The 21085-nt window shown below is 39.5% G+C and overlaps 1 protein-coding gene across 1 annotated transcript; it reads right to left on the bottom strand.

Moving 5' to 3' along the window:
- Positions 1-113: 113 nt before the first annotated feature.
- On the bottom strand, positions 114-20375 carry RAB4A (RAB4A, member RAS oncogene family). Its single transcript, XM_061990967.1, has 8 exons — positions 20173-20375; positions 12056-12136; positions 10756-10870; positions 9238-9300; positions 7898-8052; positions 6890-6985; positions 4819-4979; positions 114-3495 (listed from the first exon to the last, which is right to left on the bottom strand). The coding sequence occupies exons 1-7, from the start codon at positions 20201-20203 to the stop codon at positions 4864-4866; spliced, it is 657 nt and encodes a 218-aa protein (XP_061846951.1). The 5' UTR covers positions 20204-20375; the 3' UTR covers positions 114-3495; positions 4819-4863.
- Positions 20376-21085: the final 710 nt, after the last annotated feature.

Here is a 21085-nt window from a genome sequence, read left to right on the forward strand (position 1 = left end):
ATATGATAAATTTAGCAGAAAGGTTGTCCCAAGATCATCTGGGGCTTATGTTATGGACTTCCCTTAGCAGGAAAAACTTGTGCAAGTAAACAGAATGTGCTCTAAGACACCTAGAAAATCAAGAAAGAGTTTATTGGGTGCTAGATACAAGCATTAAATGAAATAGTGTAGGCCAACAGACTGATTCAAAGGCAAGACATAGGCTTTTAGTAAGACCTTTCAGACCTTACACAATTTAACAGCTGAAGCTCCACCTCCAACACATCCTGGAATATAGGTATTCAGTATTATTTAATGTAAAACTCTAAGCCATCTTGCTCTGATAAAGTAAGATTTTTACACTAAAATGACATAATTTAACCTATTTCTCAGTGTTTAAGCAAGCTAGGTTTGGTTTGCTGTGTGAACTATAATGCTAAAGCTCAACATCTACTCCAGGCATGATTGTTATTATAGAAATAAAGAACTTTCAGAGGAGAAACAGTAAACAATGTAGCTGGCACTGGCAAGAAGTATTGCTTCCCACAGTATTTCCCTCAGGAGTTGCCATTTTAGAAAGATTCTTTTTAAAATGGGGGAAGCAGCATAACAGGTTGCAGTACTACAAAACCTGCACATTAACCCAGTTAATGTGTATACAGGAAGAGTATACGTTATAAAAAGGGTAAAAACATGTCATTATAATGAGTTTTGACATTACTCTTTCCTTCCAGGTAGGAAAGGGACAACTTAAGATAGCTGGTTAAAGAAAGAATGAAACTATGCTTACTGCTGCTTCACCAGACACTTGGCCAAACTACTTATAAGAACCAAGTATACAAGAAAGGCCAATTGTACATGTCAAAGGAAAAAGGCAGGAAGAAGCATAAGAAAATCCCTGCCAAACCTCTAAAGTTTCTATTTAAAAGCAACAGGATTAAGTAAGTCCCTTCTCTTTTCAACTGCTACTGTAATAATAGAAGTTTTGAGCAACAGCCAACCGCTTCAAACATTGTAACAGCAGAGAGATACCTTCAGCTTTGCTTGTCCCATGTCACCCCTGATAAGCACAGGCTCAGCCTTTACTTTTGTCAGTATACCATGAAAGCTGATTGGATTGCAGTAAGGGGGGGTGGGGGGGGGTGGGAATAGACTGCCCCTATCTCATCTTTTCCCAGCATTCTAGAACTGGTTTTGGGTTTCAGATCCAACACCCTCCCTTCCCCAGCTCTGGCAGGTAATCTGCTGTTTGGACTGCTGGAGGAGTCAACTATATCCAACGTTTTCTTTGGAGTACCTGCTTTTTGACATTGCTTCCAGTTCTGAGTACTGGAAGTCAAAACACATTGAGAGAAGAGGACAGGTAAGTTTCTTTAGAGTTTTTTGATGTTCTTGTAAATGCACAATTAAGCTGCTTCAAAAATACTTTACACTCTTACCAGGAGGAGAATACTACTTGAGAACAATTACCAGTTCTGTAACAAATCCAATCCTAACTACAACAATGTGATACATAGAGAGAGACATCATGAAAGTTTTTGGACCCAACTGCCTTTGTAAAACTCAATATGGGCTTTTAAAATACAAAGCAGAGATGACCTAAGGTGAACAGTTTTCAGATCAGCATCCACCTGAACCAAGAAAAAAAAAGTGAGGACAGAAGGCATAATTTTAAACACGATCTGAATCCCATGAAGATGGCATAACTCTGGGTAGTATTCTTGCTTTGCTCTTGTGCTTTCACTGCCCTCCAATTACAGCATCAGTTTTTTGGTTTAGTTTTTTAAACATGCATTTGACAGATAGATTTGAATATAGAAATGATAAAGCATGCTTCATCTTGGAATTTCAACACTGGCTTCCTATCAAGTTATTTTGTGCTCATTTGCACTTCCAAGGAGACATCTCCATTTCTAGTTATACAAGTAACAAGGAAAAAAATGTTTTCCAGTGCCAGTGAAATCACTTCCCTGAGCTGGCACAATTTAGCTACTTCCAGAAATACTAGCTTACTTCTGCAGCTCCTTACCTGGCAAAACAAAAGCCACAGGTCTCTTACGTGGTCATCATGGCACTGTAAAAATAATACACTATACCTGTGGTCTGGTCTTCCCTCTGGGACCCTCTTCAAGTCTCTTCCGTCTCCAGCTAAGGAATGAAGACAGGATTCCTAATTTCTTACCCCCTGTCTCTTCCTCACAATAAACAGGGGAAGGAAAGAGTCCAAATTGTGGGTTTTAACGTAAGGGGGGGAAAAAAATAGAAATCAGTACAGAGGTTGAAATTCCCCTTGATGAGTTTCACAGGAAGAAAGAACTATACAAGTAGTACACTTAGTTTTCCCTTTCCATTGCATGAGTCTCCTGGGGGCAATGTGGACAGCATGACATATAATGAGTGCACTCACATGAAAGTCAAAGGTAGAGCTCCAGCAAGACAGAGTTGCTAATTTTAAAGCCTGATTTTAACATTCAAGTTCTTAATTATACTGTATGAACATTAAGAGAAATAAAGTACTTTAAGTTTTATACATTTAGAACCACTCATTTGGATTCAGTTTGTACCTCACCAGACACTTCAACAGAGATCATATTTCCCCAGCCAACTGCTCTGTCTGTAGTAAGAGGTCAGAAGAACTCCTACTGTGATAATTCTCCATAAGCCCATGCCCCTGCCCTAGAATCACAAACACACACAGAAGACGCACAGTTCTGTTCACATATACATTCCACCTTCATGGTGCCAGCGCTACACGAAACATCAGGACCAAGAAAAAAAAAATCCAAGTCAGGCAACAGCCATTTGAGAAAATCCTTAAAAGTATTTTTTCTACATTTTTGCAGTTTGATAGAAGAGCTTCAGAAGTTATTTGGGAACTGTGATAAACCAGGATATGTGAACATAAAGAAAAATTGCTTTTCCAACTTGACAATTTAGTAAACGTAAGCGTGGGTCATAACCACCTGTTGAGAATCAGTCACGTCAACGGCTTGTTAGAATGTGGCAAACAAAGAAGGAAGAAACAAAACAACAACCCCTCATTGAGGCTGCCAGTGGTTTTATAGTTCTGGCCATAAATATAAACTATTGTGCAACGAACAAACATGACAAAGCCTCCTACTCCTACCTCAGTTCAATTTGTTTATATGATAAAAAAATAAAATATTAAACTGCTCATAGTGCAACATTCTATCAGCATACAGAAGTATACCATGCTTTGTAAATTTACCAGTATGTTATTTACAGTATAAGAGCAATGCTTTAAACTAGAGATGAAAGAACAAAAATAGGTAATGGAAAATGTTTACATACAGGCATGAGTCTGAATATTGTCCACCAAATGATCAAGTTTGCTTTGCAGACTTGTGTGCTGTATGAACACTGCTGCCCACACCACACGGGACACTTTGCTGTCAGCAGTGCTCTGCTCTGTCTGTAGATAGTGGAAAGATGTTTCTTTAAAAACTGCACAGCCTTCAAGCTTTTCTGTTTCTTCACACATCATTTGCAGGACAGCTGTAAAACAGGCAAGAACTCCATCAATTATCTACATCCGATCAATCAAAAAACTGAACTCCCGATGTAAGATTAATAAATACTCACTCCCGTAGAGCTGTAACAAAGCTGAACTAAACTAATGCTCTTTTCCAGTAGCCTCTTAGTTGAAGGATGGTATTTTTTTTCTCCTATAAAAGGAAGGATTCCTATCCATTATTTAAATTCCTGAGCTTAAATTGAGAGCTAAGCTCCCAGAATACCAAACGAAATATGAGAATGTAGAATTGTATGCTGACTTAATGATGTGCAAAGCTTCTGCGGGTGTGCACTGCTCACCCTGATAAAAAATGAAGACAGTAAAAATCACGTAGTAACTATGCCTGCAGGACTTGTTTAATTTGATATTGCTGTCCTTGTACCAGAGAAATAAGGATTAATTATATCAGAATAATTAACTACAAGGGAAGAGAGGACTGTCCTAAGAGCCACTTACATACTGCAAAGAGTTTAAGTAAAATCTATCAATATTAAGAAGTGTCTCAAGGACAACTGTTCATCAGAAAGACTAACCACCAAGCCCTTCTTAGAAGCATGTATGGGACTTTTCTGTCTCTTTTCCTGCCACTGCTATAAAGGGAAAAATCTGTTGCTCACTTTTTCTGCAGAATGTCTTTAGACTGCACACCTGTTCCATAGGCTGCAACAGCCCTAGAAGAGCTACTTCAGATAACAATGCTGTTTAAGCAGCAAATACTACTGGTCTCTAATTTGCATTTCTACTCATAGCAGACAGGAATCAGAACAACTTCAGTCTGCTTTTAGATAGTAGGGAAAAAAAAAAAAAGAGTCGTCAGTGGAAGTTAGAAATCCAGCACTATCTTTAATTTTCAAGCCTGAGTCTTTAAACTTCCTAGTTTCAGAAAAGACTACGTAACAGCTTTGGACAAGACACTGCATCATACTTTCACCTTTTTGTGAAGTCTCATTTCTAGTAATATTTGTCCATGATAGAACAGAAATTATTTACCTTCTCTACATTGCATTAGATAACTATTAGGGCTACAATGCATTTCAGGAAGACAGAATTTTAAAATGTTTTCCACAGCATTACTCAAGAGTAAACAGAAATCTAGAAATGCTTCAGTAAGAGCACTAGTCTTGCTTTAGTAGGCAGAGGGTAGAAGAAAAATCAAAGTATAAAAGAAATAACCCATTCCAGTGTCTATTTTTTCAATAGATTCTATGTTACTTTTCAGGCTAAGTGTGAAAAAAACAAACACTTGATACAGCGCGTTGATGAAATGTAGTTTACCCAACTCCCTGGGATTTTTGTAACCTTACCTTCTGTATCTAAAGTAAGAATTTGGGATTTTGTGTTTTGTTTCTTTAACATCCACATTCTTGAGCACTTTGTGCTTGTGCTCTACGTGGTGATCTCAGCTGTCTCAAGGCAGCGTCTCCATACTGAATACCTGAGCCCATTCTTTCTGGATCCAATTCTCCTGATGAGAAACAAAACAGTCACAAGAAGATGAATCACGTGCAAACAATACATTAGATAAACATACATAATGATATTCTGCTCTAGTTATGGAGAGTTCCATTGCAATTCTGTTCACTTCTAAGCAACTCTAAACCAGTATAGTTTTCTCCTGTGCCTTCAGTTGTGTGTCCTTCATCAAAAAGAGAAAGCAGTTTGTCTCGTTAGGCTGCAACAACAAAACATATTTGCACTAACTATTCCAAACAAAGGAAGTGTCCAAACTCTTTTCTGCAAACACTGTTAAAACTCAGGTGCTTTCAGAGATTAACATGCAAAAACAGTAGTTTTGTAGATACCAAGCCAAACAAAACTGGATCAATCTGGCAGTAGGATTCCATAAAGCACTGCCCTCAGGGCAAAGGATCTCGACCTTCCCTACTTTTGATTTCCATTTCTGCCCACTCCATACCCTGCACCTTCAGAAATGTCCTTATGGCTGTGTGATGGACTGGCCAAGACTAGAAACAATTAGTCTAAAAATCCAAACCAAACAACCCCCAAAGAATCCCTCTGAATAATTCAAACCACTTATTCAGGTTCACTGCATACGTGAGCCCTTTCTAAGTCAGCAGATGACACCACACTGAGGGGAACAGCTGATAGCTCACAGGTAGAGCTGCCACCTAGAAAAGACCTCAGCTGAGCTAAAGGCACAGGCCAGCTAGAACCTCCTGACACTCAGCAGCTACACATGCAGAGCTCTGTACTTGTGATGGAACAAGCCCAAACCTTGGTGTACTGGCAACTGACTAGGTAGACAGCAGCTATTGGTTAGCACTAGGAGACATTGCCCAGAGGGTCTGTCGAATCTCTGTTCCCAGAGCATCTCGAAATGTGCCTTAACAAGGCCTGGGCAACTTGCTCTCACTTTGAACCTGAACATGCTTTAAACAGGGGGCTGGGTTAGAGGCCCACATAGTTTCTTTCCAGCCTCCGTTCTTCTATGATTCAATGCATGTGCTGACACAAAGAAAACAGGAACAGCTCACAGAAAATAAGACTTAATTCTGTTGTGGTAATCCCTCTTTAAATCATAGTATCATTACAGTATAATGAGAAAGTAGCTTTGGGTTCATTTGCTTAGAATGAAACTTGCTGTTTGGCATCAATTTGACACAGTAATCAGGAAATTCCTACGGAAATACCAAATTCTTTTCATCTCAAAATATGTGTAATTATGGTCTGAGGCAGACTTTTCAATATGACTAATACTTAAAACTTTGAAGTCACCAAACACCTAGAAGGTAGGAGAGGAAAACTGAAATGCAAATTAGCTGTAATGACACCTAACACTAAGGAGCCCGTCTCCAATAGAAACCTGCCCACTTGCACTGAGATGCTTCTGGTCTATTTCTAGATCTGCAAAAGTAAAAATGGTTTCAACTGAGAGGCAGAAAGGTCACTTTAGAGAAACACAGTTGCTAGGAAACATCTCTGAAATTTTTAGTATTACTGTTTAAATTCTCTTGACTGTATTTCCTGCTACATATGAGCAGCAGAATTAAAAGTTATGTCTACCCTGATCCTGGGGTTTTATCCTGCATCGCTCAAACTGTCTAACGTCAGGCTTGATGTTTGTAGGCACATAGCAACCCACAGCCTACACTGTGAGCTGTTAAGGTAAACACTGTGTAAACCCACCCATAATTCACACCACCCACCCTTTGAGATACACAGTTCTTAGATGTCCATTCCTATTAAAACATATGGGAAGCAGCTAGAAACCAAACAGGTTACTTTACCACAGTGACATTTTGGGTCTTTGGCTTAATTCTATTAGAGAACTTTCAATGGTGATATTTCCATCTGTACTTGTGAGTTTTCAGGGGAAAAAAAAAACCCAAACAAACCAACCAAATCTCAAATTACCTGATTCAATTTTATTGAGTATTTTTCTTGCACACTGTACAAAGGCCTCTTCAACATTTTCACCTGTTAGTGCACTTGTTTCCAAGAACATCAGCTCTGCATTTGACACCAGAAAAATAAAACAATCTCAAAACAAGTCTGGAATATGTGATATAGTCATTCAAAGCATGAAAACTAGCAACAATAAAAGGTATCTTAAGGAGAACTATCATCAAATAGCATGGTCTAGAAAAATTAGCTTTTGACAATAAAACTACAAACCATTTCCTCTGAATTTTATATATTAACGCAATGAAGTTGTAATACAAAGATAATAACCTGGGCTATGCATGAAAAATAGCACATGAAACCAAATAACTTCATATAGTTCTCTACTAAGAGAAGGTTATTATAGGCAAAAGGACAGCCAGTAGCCACAGTTGGTAGAAAAGACTGTAATTGACTTACTAAAGCAAAACCAGATTTTACTGATGGCAGTACTGCAGCACAGAAACTCAGACTGAGATTGGCTTTAGCTGCCACAGAAACGTGTCCTCAGACTGGAAATTCTGATCACCACAGACCAGGTAGTAGTCCTCTAGTTCCATTCCAAGCACTGAACTCAGTCTCCTATGATTCAAACTCACTGCTTCCAGCTGCAGCACACTCCATCCAAACTTGTCTACAATTTTTAGAATCTAAAAGATGCTGAAAACTAAGAAATTGTGCTCTTAATTTTTTCCCTGGCCCTTTGGAGGCAAAGCAATACCTGTAGTTGTATTACATCCCCTAGGGAATATATCTTCAGGTAAAAAGTATTCTTTAAGTAACAGTTGTGACTGGAAGAATCACTGGTACTAAGAGTTAACTAGTACATGTAGTTTTCACCACAGGCGCTGTCCTCTCTTTGCCTCATGTACTGACAGAACTCTCTTTTCTGTAGATATTTGAAAAGTACTCCCTAACTGCAAAAAAATGATAAGCATTAAGCATCTTTGAATGCTGCATGAAGGTTTTGGTGGTACTTACCATTTTCTTGTGCAAAACGAGAGGCTTCTAAAAAAGTAACTTCACGATCTGCATCAAGATCCTTCTTGTTTCCACACAGTATTATCACAATATTTTGACTTGCTAACATTCTAGCATCCGTCAACCAATTGGTAAGGGCGTTGTAGGTTTCCCGGCTATGTAGGAAATGACATCCTGTATTAGAACGTGCTCATTTCTCAGCAACAGATCAACGGAGCTAAGACTCGGAAGGCAATTCTGTATTTGTGGCAAATAACAAACTGCTGCTAGTCAGGCAAGTCACCTACACATCTTGATATGCCCCAGCTATGGAGTGGGAAGAACATCAAGTTCCTTCATAAAACTATTTAAAAGCTTAAAGTTTTTAAAAAGCAAAATGAATTCAACCATGATATGCCAATACAAACATGCCATTATAAAAGACCCTGTTAATGCGAAAAGCTCAAATTTTAAGCACAAATCTAGTCTTTGTGCGTGAAATTGAGGTAACAGAATGAGTTATTGAGCATGGAATTCAACTGATACTTGAATTTCAGGTGAGACTGTAAGAATTTACTACACTTGTATAGAACTGTGTGCCCGAACTTCCACATTTTTGTCAAGAACAGTAACATTACAGGTGGTCACCCAATGACTATTAATCATTGTAGTGGTGGTCAGAGATAAACCCTTCAAGCAGTACAGACTAATAGATAGTCCAATTGATGTTAAACACAAAATACAGATTTCAACCACTGCTCAGAGGAGAACGGTCCACTCACAGGACAAAAAAAACAACAGACCTAGCAAATCATCATTAACCAACACAAAACCCATCAGACAAATATCAGTTAATGGCGGCCAGGAAGAAATGTGGAGATGTGTAATGGTAGGGTATTCTATTGGCCGCCTACAATAGCAAAAGAGTAAAAGATACAGAATTTTGAGCTACAGTTAAGGACTGTGTAGGCAGAGCTGGCTTCTCCAGCTGTTACATCAGCATACAAATCAACAGTTTCCACAACAAGGGTGTACCATCTTGGCTAAAAGTGACTGAAGTCTGCTGTTAGTTTCTGTTGCAAGGCTTCCTGAGCTAGTGGTTGCATGCAGTCCACCATGATTACAACAGCTACTGGTGGGTCAGTTCCCCATGTATGTCTAACCCTTTCTGACTGTTTGTGACATTCACAGTATCTCATGTAAGCAAGTTTCAGAAGTTAAATATGCACTAAAACACAAGTACTTTTTATACTTCTTTCCTTTCTGCCTGTTCTTTGTTAGAGGATTAGGTACTTTGGGAGGAATCTAGGCATTAATTGTATCTGGTAGCCTATAAGCAAAAGAGTTGTTAGCTTTCTTACCTGGTTATATCATAGACAAGCAAAGCACCTGCAGCTCCTCTATAATAACTCCTTGTTACAGACCTGAAATAGAGTTACAGATGTACATTTCTGTAACATCGTCATTGTTTTAAATCTGGGTTAATATAATGCAATCTATATTAAGAAAGAGTCCTCATTTATGTATTTAAAAGAAAATGTGGGTTTTAGACAATGTTATCAGCTGTGCAGCAGTAGACTATTTACAACTAGACTTTTAACAAAGCACTTTCACTAAACCTAGATGTACATTATGTCCCATGTGCTGCTGAAGCTACACATTCTATTATATTATATGGCCTGACACAGAACTGGGAGCTGATGGTGATTTCACTGTACAGTTGTACAGTTTCCATGCCACAGAAATCATTAACTTATGTTTGAGTTCTTAGCAGTGAGGAGAGAATGAGCAAAGTAGCTGTAATTGAACAATTTAAAAGTTGAAGAGGAAGCAAGGAGAGCAAAGCATACTTCAAAACAGAGGAAGAAGAAAAAAACACGTTATGAATACAAAGGCATGATCACCCTTAAAAGTAACAGGTAAAAAAGGCAAGGCTGTGACTTTGAACTTGAAAGAACAGAATTTGCTCAAGCCCCTGGAAGTACAGAGCCTCTAAGCTTCTCAGAATCCCAAGATACTTGGCTGAAGAGACCTCTTTAATGAGAGACTACCAAGCACTGCCCAGCTTCACCTACTCAAGGATGTATCTAAACAACATGTCTAATGAAGTACGTGCAACTTGATTACTGCCCATCACTGAGACTACCACCATGCTCAACCACTGTTGCCCTTTCCAAATGAAAGAAATTTCCTCCTCACATCCCAAAAATATAAAAACCTGATGTCCTATTTTATAGTGACCGTATTTAGGAATACAGAATCTTTACTGAGTTTGACCTATGCCTCAGATGTATGACAGTGAAAATATAGCATTAAAAGTACATCAGTGGTTCTAAGCTGACAAATACATCACCTTCTCTTTAAGAAACTTAAGAGATCTCAGTCTTTCTAGAAGCACTTCACCAAAGGAACTTGACAACTGATTTTTTTTTCCTTCTAAGAAAATACTACTATGTTATAAAATTGTTCTCATGCAGATTTTGAACAGCTTAAAACTTCCTGGTATTTACTTATTCCAACCAATAGAAGGTCTGCTAAACACAAAATTAAGCACACACAGGTAGATAAAAAACTATTCTGAGTTTGGCCAGTGAACAAACTTTTTGCCACATATTCTACTCATATATTTTAACTATCACTGAAAATACTCAGTGAAAGAAGGGCAGACCCTGCAAGCCAGCATTGCTTTCATGAAATGAGTGGATCTATGTCTAAGTTGGAAGATCTGGACTAGTTATTAATACGAATGCAGACAAAGTTCCACTGATCAAGAAGCTATGCCTACTTATAAGCAGGGATAAATAATACCAAACACTCACAGCAACAAATTGATAACACACACTTAAGAAAATTATATAAAAATAATTAAAAAAGGGTACCTGAATCTCTCTTGTCCTGCTGTATCCCATATCTGCAGTTTTACATATTTACCACCAACATTTATGATCTTTGAACCAAATTCCACTCCTATAGTATGATTTGAGTCGTCTTTGACTACAACAGGAAAGAAATAAAGTTAGACTAATTTCAAGAATATTTAGAGTGAATAATCAGTTTCTACACAATCCAATTTAGGTATAATAAAAAGTCTTCAGTGTTCAAATTACAACCTACTTCCTGAAATATCAAATTCAGTGCCATTCATAAGTCTACTGTGACCATGCAGAAATAAACAGCCTGACAATTTCTGAACAACTTATTCAATTCAGAATTTCTGCTAGAAAGGTCTGCCTTAATTCCCACTTCACCTTAACAAACAAGAAGATGGCTTTTACACACCTTTTCTTCCCAGCTGTGTTTTCTAATACTTTGATGCAATTTAACATTCATGGAAAAGCAGAACACAAAAAGACAGTCTTGCTCATGAATAACTAAGAGCTACTTCTTTAACGCACAAGCTTAAGATGCTTGCTCTGCGTACGTTGGTATCACAGGTTCTCAGCAATAAACAACTGCCCTTACTAGAAGCAAGGTCACAGTTTGAGTTCAATCACAGAATCGTGCCATGCTCCTTAGTGATTACACATTATTATCTTAAAGCTATTGTTCAAGAGATAAGGTGAATTACCACTCAATTGAGAAAGGTAATAGTTGCTTTAGATTTACAGAGGTTTCCAAATGCATATTATTTTTAATCATGATGCTAAATGCACTACCCAACAGGAAATTTTCTTTTCTATCATTTATTCCTCTCTAAATAACACTTAAAATGTGGTCTCTACCAGTATTTATCATAGAACACAGTCCTTAAAGAACACACAGTGTCTATTTATTTAGAAAGAGACTACAGGTTTTCTAAATTTACATCAGCAATTCAGCTGTTCTTTCATTTGCTCATCATTTTTTCCTAAAAGATCCAAATCTCTACTACATATCTAGGGAACCTTATAGCTGCAAGATACAATTCTCACAGAAAGTATCTGTATTTTCTGCAACATCCTGTTATTTGAGAGCAACAGAGAATACTGCTTAATAACAGGCTTTTGATTAGAGGCAAATAGTGTGCAATAAAGATTTACAGCATAGTTCTGAACACAATTCCCAGTCAAAATCCTCATTTATACAAGTAAGAGAATTACAGGAACTTTTATAGAAAAAGAATGAGATACCCATGTAGGGAGAGACTTCATCTGTGCTACAAAGCAATGGAGAGCTCTTACTGTGCTCACTTATACTTACACTTCTTTTCAATAAACTGGTGCAGTAAACAGGATTTTCCAGTTCCAGCATTCCCTATGACCAAGAACTTAAACAGGAAATCTGAAGATTGAAAAACAACAAAAAAAATTGCTATGTTTTAGCATGTGCTCACATTTTTGTCCTAAGACAAGGCTCACAAGCCAGCTATTCCCTAGTAGCTGTTATTTCAAAGACAATGGAATGGAAGACAAAATCAGCAAAATAACAATAAATCTGAAGAATAAGTCAGTGCATTCAATAGCAGTATTACAAGGTGAGAGCTAAGAATGCTGTTTGTTTATGGAGATACAAAAATGACAAGAAGACATGGAAATGGCTGAATCTGAATTAATTAAAACAGGTTGAATTACAAGTATATGTATAGCTTGCATTCCAGCACCCTGTTTTAAGGGTAAGATATCAACTATAGTCATCACAAGCCTTATACAATGATGTTCTTTCTTAAAGTGTATATATTTTTGTATTTGCAATTATTTTTTCTCAACTCACATTCATTTGAACTTCTCTATATTAAGAGCTTAATGCTAATGCTTTGTTTTAATACTCATAAAGATGAAACAACCTCAATATTGTTCTACAAAATTTATAGGCAAGAGGTAATTTTTATTTTGGGATGCTTGCTTTCACATTTTCTCCACATGGAAGGAGGAAATTCAGGTACTTCTAGCACTTTATTTATGAGCCATTTACATCAGTGTTCATTAGTAATACATGTATTCAAGATTTATAGTCCATTTACATTGTTTTAAGAGTTAAATATAACACTTTAATGGTACCACTTTAGTGCTACCTCCCTCGATCTGCTTTCAGTTTGGCTGAAGACTGAAGAAAGCTTCTTTGTCTTGCCACTCTCAAACTTATACACTGATAAAACTGTGATTGGAAGGTTTATAAGTGCTTCCCCTAATATACAGCCATCAAGGCAACCTTTACAATTTGTGCAAGATCGACCATTTATTTTTCCACCAGTAGCAGCTTTTTTTACAGTCATCTTCACAAATTTATTGCAGTTTCTCTTAGAAATATAGCAGGTCTCCAGGAGACACCAGGCCATGTCTCTAGATGACATGAGGTAAGCATGCAATGAAAGGCATTAAGTTTGCAATATCAACAAATATAAAACCTCTAATTTCATTAACAGCGTTCAGAGCTGTAAAATGGATTACATGGATATTTGCTCAGGGGATGGCATAATATGAACTAGACTATGCTAAGCAAGTCAAAGCATTGATACCTTTCTCTCAGAACCCTGAGTCTTTAGCTTTACAAATCAAATTCAACACACACACACATCTACATTCTTGTTCCATTTCATGCAGGAAATATTACTTGTTATTGAACATCCTAAACACTCCCTAGCACTGGTAAAAGCAACAAGCAAACATTTCTCATATGTTAAGAAAACTTCCACTATTGAAAAGCCAATAGCACAACAGAGGATATTTCACTGCGGATTTTTGCTCTTTTACGTTTTAACTTTGCATGATTTTTCTTGTTTCAGATGTTTTAACAGGCTGGGCATAGATTCTGTATTTCTACCCTTCTCAGATATTGCTGTTTCTTGCTCACGAATATGAGCATTTACACGCTTCAGACATTCTGTTCCAAACTCCTCTCATTCTTCACGCCCCCACCCAGCTGCTCATGCTTTCTGGTTGAAAGAAATAGTTAGAAAAAGGATTTTGCTTCAGGTTGTGAAAAATATGTGCATTATCTCCTGTAAAGAAAGGCCCTTCATGTCATCTCAACCACAAAACATGCTGAAGCTAACTAAGAATGTTTCATTCTATCAAATCTTCAGTGTTAGTGTGAAATAGCCCTAAAGTGTTAGGTTAAGGGAAAAAAAAAGGTCTTAAAAAAAAAGCAAAGTTCCTCTTTTTACAGACTAAACGTCACTAGTTAGCTGCCTTGGGTACCTTTTTGTATATTTAAACTACTGTGGGTGTGTGTAATCTCACTGGTTTTACCACTTTCAGAGAGTTCCTCAAAACGTGAGATGTTCTGAGACATAGTTACAACTAAAAGTTTTGCAGTTTTTCCAGCAGTAAACCTGAAATCCTGTTAAAACTGGTTCTTCTATGTATCTGGTGAATGCTGGTTGCCAGGTTTTCTTGTTAAAAATCAATAACAAAATTCAAGTCTACCTTCTCTTTTTCCATGGATGGCTCATATTTCCATGGATGGCTCATAGTATAACAGCTACTGTCAAACTGAACTAGGAAAAGAATAAACCCACAACGTTATTCCTATAGTGCTTTGCTCCATGACTGTAAGGACTGGCTGTTAGATGTGGCTCACAACACCATACTTGTGCACCCCATGAACCCATGCTGAACTGCCAGTTCCACAGGCTGCTCCCTTCTCTGCAGGCAAGCTGTAGGCCAGTGAGAAACCGAGAACCGTTTTGCTGCCAGCGACTGATCTGGAACAGTACTGTCTTTTTCCTGAGGTGTTTTAAGATGAGGTGGCTTTATATTTTGCTCTGAAAGCAAGAGTGATATTGTGGGATTTTTACATTCTTACCTTCAAACTAACAGCATATTCTAGCAGCACTTTATTATAGACTTCCAATTCCTATCAAGATTCTACTGTGACAGATGACTTTCAAAGGGAATCCTTCCTACAAATAAATCACTTAGATGCTGATTCAATACCTGCTTACTTAAGTACACAAAAACAATATTTCCCTCTACAAGGGAACAGCAAGTTGATTTTCTATGGTGAAACTTGAAACTACAGTTTCAATTCAGTTGTTTACAGTAAAATAAGAGAAATGTGGTTTATTCTACCATAGAGTGGAAATACTGGTATCTTACACAAAAACAATCAAAACCTGTCTACAAGAAAAAAAGCAGCAACGTTTCCAAACATATGCAGACTTAGAAATGACACTTTGAAGTTACACTCACAAATGTAACTGTGCTTCTATCAGTTTAAAAAACAATTTTATCTAAATTGTTCTAAATAGCAAAGGCTTTTAGACTTCTCACAGTTATCCACAAGCATTGGATAACATATTTTGGGAACTATGAAATACTTTCCGCATTTAATGAACTGGAATGAAACGTGAGAAAGGGTATATGTCAATACCAAAAGTCAAACAACCGTATTTAACAAGTTTAAGTTCACAGCCTAGCACATTAATGAGTAAAATAATACCAGGTAAGAACAAGGATAACTTTCTTCATTTTGTTATTCTGGAATTTCTTATAATGCCATTCTATATGATAATAGGAACAATATAAATTAATTTTTAAAAATTTTTTTAATTGCTTGATTTAGCACATGAAATATCTTCTCTTTGAATTGCACAGATGTAGCCAAAGAGTTAGCACAGTTGAGAATCACAGAAACGGAATGAGATTAGACAGATAGCTTCTTTTATCCCAACTGTAACATAACTACGTACTCACACCCAGGAAAAAACATGATATTCATTATTTGCAATTTCACCAAACGCTACTCGTATCGTAGTGTGTGTACTACTCTTTAAATGCTCTAGTTTTTCCTGTTGGTGTCCCCTTCCCACTCTCCCCAGAGGAGTTAAGGTCACTTAATTTCATAGCCCCACTTTTTTTTTTTTTTTTTTGCTGTTGACAAAGCAGCTCTGAGCTCAAACATTCCAGTTAGCTGCCAAGCCTGTTGTCCTAGAGAACCTTCTCTTCTGAATTCTCTTGTTCCTCCTTCATGGAAAAGCTGAAAGGCAACATCATTCAACTGTTACAAATGTTTGCTACCATGCTGGCTACCAAAAAGGTCCAGAAAAGTTAAAGTACTTTGCCTATAAATAAGATCACCATTATAGAGAATGGATTTAAGATGAAAACTGAACTCTGTGTCAAAAGGAAAAAGAGCACAGAGGCATGTGCCTGAGAAAGCATGGAGAGATGAAACTTAGCATGGCATGGCTGTTAAAGGAAATAAGGGAGTATAAAGAATCAACTTACTCCCCTCTGAGTTACATGCATTGCCTGAACCCAAACTGGGTAGGGGGTACAGGAAACAAAACATTTTCTAGCATAGGTGGAAAGGAGTAAAACCGTGGCTCCACCACAAGGACACACCAGCAGCTGAACTACACGTGTGGAGGGGAACTGAGGGGAAAGGAGAAGGGAGACAATTGCGTGCTTTAACTCAAGTACTAGCAAAAACAGATGGCTGATGTGGAAACCACCCCCAGACATTCAACCTCCTCCTTTGACTAAGTTTACTCCAGCAGAAGAAATAATTGTACAGCCTCTGAGCTTACTTTAAAATGTAATGACGATTAAATTGTTTCTTATATGCTTGCTAATACAGAAGGGGGAAAAAAAAGACCCAATTATATCCTCAATCTCAGTCCAGTCTTCTGCCAACTCCTTGATAAAGAGTAGAATTCATATTCGCGAACCCTTTGGAAACCCTCTCATTCATGACATTAAAAAAGTTTTCTCATAGCTAGACATCTTCTGTTTTGCAGAAGTCTGCATAAGGAAAGAGTGCTCTGAAGCATTCCTACTGGCATATGCTGCCTCGAGAGAAAAAAAGGAGCTATTCTCCCTGCTTACTCCTGTCTCTAGCAGTAAGAGTTAAAAAGATAAAGAGGTAGAATAGATAAACTTGGCTCTATTCCAATCTGTATAATGAATGCTTGAAAGAGAGAAGATCTGTTCCCTTTCAAGCAAAAGAACTATACCCTCTTAGCAATAAAATCAGATTTGAAATAAACTGCTGGTCAGGGTGGTAAATGCAGAGACCATCATACAGGTAGGGGGGATGGGATGGGCAGAAAAGGATTAATCAAATCATCCAGACCAAAAAGGAGCATTTTGAAATGGACAGAAAGATGATAACGACAGAGATTGATAAACATAAGTGATCTGACTGGGAGTAGTAGATACTGGTGGAGAAAACATAGGGTAGTAAGGGACTGAAAGAAATTCACTGGAATCTTGGATTTACTACAAAGACAGTACGACCTTTCTTATATCCTTCTACCATTTAAAATATAAAGCTTGCTTTGCATTTACCTATTAAAGGTAAGCTATTTTTACATCAGCCTATATTTACTATAACACAAAACCATCTACATTTTGCACTGGGAAGTGGGAGAAAGTATCTGCAGAGGCCACTGCATCTCAGAAAACTTGAGTTCAAGTAATTTCCCTATGAACAAAGAGATTTGTTTCCAATGTTGTATGAGAAACTTTTTGCAGAATGACCCTCCTCTCTCAAAAGTAGCAGTAAAAAGCGCTTTCTGAACTTCATCTCAAAACTCAGGTAGTTTTCTTGCATTCATGATTGGTTTCATTTTGGTAGTTTGCACCAGAAATAAACTGATCACATAAGACAGGGCTAAAGAGATTAGAAACCTATGAGCAGAAGATATATAACTGATGAAATAGATCTAGAGGAACGAAAATATGGATTGCAACCAAAATAATTTAGTGCTATGACTGGGAGGGGGCTACAAGACCTTGGATTGAAAAGAGGAAAGTGACGACAAGAATCACAGTGAAGGACTGAAATAGTTGGGAAAACTGGGTGAACAGAAGAGCTTCAAAGCAGACAGAATTTGACACAGAGAAAAGAACTCAAGGAGGGGAAAAAAAACCTAAACAGGAAGACACATATCAATTAACTGAGGTAGATAATGAAGTATGATAGGGAGAAAGGATAGGCCAGAGGAAAGGGTCTTTATTTCTTATTGCTTGATAAAAATACTGAAAAAAGCAGACCTCACTCTCTTTCAAAGGGAAGAGAAGCTGAAACTTCACAGCAAAACTACAGTTAATATGAAGTCAGATAGCAAAATGACATTGAAAACACCAAACCACCAACCACCTTCCCAAGCCCATCTGTATAAGATGAAAAGCTTGAGGTTACATAATTAGAGCAGACTGAAATCCAGGTGATAAGATGAAAAATCCAATTCAGGAATAAGCATCTACAAAGACAGAAAGTACAAGGATTCCAGCACTGAAGCAATACAATGACTATTGATCTCCAACACCAGGGAGAAACTGCCCTAATGCTTTTATCATCCTTGATTGTGACTGTAACAGCTGGTCAGAAACAAGCCACTCTTTTGTTAGGACCGTGAGCACATAAAATCTGAGAGAGCTCATCAAGCACAGAAGATCTATGGTTTTCTACATCATGTTGTTTACTTTGAACTGTCAAATGGGCTGCTACATATGTGGACAGGACACTGCGAAATTAGATACTGAATGCTGTTATGGTCAGAGACAGCACAGTCATTGCTAAATTTTATGTTATAACTTAGTTTTTATTCTTCTATTGACTGTAAGCCTTGATGTTCTCAAGTATTGTAGCTAAGAATTTTTGTAACTTGTGTATGAACAGAACAAACACTGAAACTCAAAATACATCAAAAAAGGAATTAAACAACGAAAAGGAAAAACTCGCTTCTGCAAACCTTCAATTGTAAGGGCTTGTCTTCTAGGACACTAAAACTGTTGGAAAGTATCAACAGGAACAGTGGGCTTATAATTGCTATTTTGCATCACTGGAACAATGCAAAAAAGTGTTGAAAAGTGCTTGTCTAATCCTGCTTACTATTACAGTACCAGAAGCACCCGCTGAAATTTTGTCATCTCTAGTCTACCAGTTCTTTTGCTTAAGAGACCACCAATCCTGCTATAAGCACAGACAAAGTGATTCTACTTCTTGATCACAAGAGTTCAAGGTATGAGAAATTATTTCAAACTCAAATCTAGACCTACAAAGGACAGCTCTCTGGTTTCTACATTCAAGTTTTACATGTTTCATGAAGTATAGAAAAAAGAACTAGAGTCTTAATCCTAACGTTTGCACTTCCAGAGCTGCCCCACACTCTTGCCTCATTTTTCCCTCAGGTATGGGCGTTTGCTGTACACCAAAGCAGTGACCAGTGGGACAAAAACATCTTAAGCACTGATGACTGGGGTACTGAAAATAAACTGACACAGCAGAAACGATCAGGTAAGCTAGCCTACTAATAAAAACTTGATAGCCATGCCAGCCTCCCTCACAGTAGAGTTGTGTCCAATTTCACTTTAATTATCCAAACTATTCCTTATTTTCAAGGCTCTGCTCTAAAAGCAAGAGGACGCTAAGTCTGTCTCTAAAGTCTGAACAGTTAGTGATAATAAGATGGTGTAGCAAAATTGGAAAATTACAAGTGAAAGTGTTTATCACAGTATTCAATCCTGATCTTACTCTCCCCCAACAGCCTATCATAACAGACTTTGAACATATTTACAAGCATGGCAGCATTTTTATGCTGCAAAATATTATAGAACTGTATGTTATGGAAAGGGGAGAAAAAAAAAATCCATTCAAGGAAACGGAGTTGTTTCAAGCCAAGCTATAAAGATGAGAAACAAATACTATAAGTCACTCCCTGTCTCCTCCACCTAGCCAGCAATACTAGCTCTGCTTACCTTTTGGACTCCTCTCTGACACCTCCCTGCAGGGCCCTGACACGCCCCATCAGCGCCTGCACTCCGACTTACTTCTTCGGATGTTTTTCTATCAGCAGTGATTAGATATCTGTGCCAGCACAGGGACCTACGAACACATTCACCCACTTTTTTCTCCTAACTCACCATCATCCTAACTTAACCCTCAAGAGAACACAACTGCCGATTAAAACAAACGGGCAGCCCTCTCCTGGAGGCCACACACTGCAACTTTCCGTCTGAATTCGTTCTGCCACAGTAAGGAGTGGTTAAGTTGCCTTGCCTAGACTCCACTCGCGTTTCGAGTCAATACCTCTACACCGCGACGGATGACTCTGAATGCTCACCACCGCCTCAGCCCGGGCAGCAAAGGGAGGGGCAGGGCGCTGCCGCGCAGGAGAGGAGCGGCTCAGGAGAACCGGCTGGAGACGCCGAGCCCGCCCCCGGGGGTGCGCAGCCCGCCCGCCGCAGCCCAGGGAGCCGCCGCCGCCGCCTGCAGCTGCCGCCCCTCACGCCACACCGCCTCAGCCCCTGCCCCGCCGCCTCTTGCCCTCCTCCCCGCTCCTCAGGAGCTGACTGCCCGGGCCCGGGCCCGATCGCCAGAGGAGAGGAGGAGGAAGAGGAGAGTGAACCCGCCCCGCCTCCGGTTCCTACCGTAGGTCTCGGACATGGCAGTCTGCGACATTCCAGGGGCGGTGAGCCCCCTCCCCGCGCGTCTGCTCCCCCACCTGGGGAAGGTGCTGACGGACGAAGGCTCGCTGCCCGACAAAGCCGAGCGGGCGGTCCAGGAGGGGAAGCGGACGAGCCACCGGCGCCGCGGCCCGACTCCGCCCCGCCAGCAACGACCGCCGCTGCGCACGCGCGCCGGGCCCGGCCCGTCCCACCTCACCGTCCGCCGCCGGCGTCGGGGGAAGGGGGGTGGGGGGGGGCAGGCGACGCCGGAGCGCGAGCACCGCCTCCCCGCGCACGCGCGGCGCGCTCGCGGCCGCCACCAAAACACGGCGCACGTGCGGGGCCGCGGCCGTTGGGCCTGTCGTCCCGAACCGGCCCTGTCCGGCTTCCCCGAACGCTCCCTCAGCCCTACCCGCCGCCATGCCCGTGTGAGGCCTTGAGGGCGTTTGTATACAGTTCCCTTCCGCGGTTCACACAGGGAAGTGTGGCAGCTGTGGGAGGCTGCATCGGGGAGCGGGATGCCCTTGACCGGCTGCCCTTGGGAGGAGTAGTCCCTCAGTTCTGGCACGTGTTGAGTATCTCAAATATGAACCTCACCAGTTGGCTTTCCTGCTATTGAGGGTGCAAAGATTTTTTGTATGGGTTTTTTTTTTTCCCCCTGGTGCAGAACTTCCCTGTGTCAGTTCCTCCTGAAAACTGTATCCCACTGTCCAGCTGTCTATCCCAGATTCTTTGGAGTACCATCTGCCTCCTTCACCCTCTAGTTGCTAGCTTTTTAGATGAAGGCTGAGCCTTTTTTTTTGCTGCAAATCCGGTTGGGTGACATGGTATATGTAAGCTAATAGGGATTTGGGTTTTTTTGCAGAGCTCCTGACTTCACCATTGATTTTCTTAC

This window comes from Colius striatus, chromosome 2 (assembly GCF_028858725.1).
Source record: "Colius striatus isolate bColStr4 chromosome 2, bColStr4.1.hap1, whole genome shotgun sequence".
NCBI classification, from domain to species: Eukaryota; Metazoa; Chordata; class Aves; order Coliiformes; family Coliidae; genus Colius; species Colius striatus.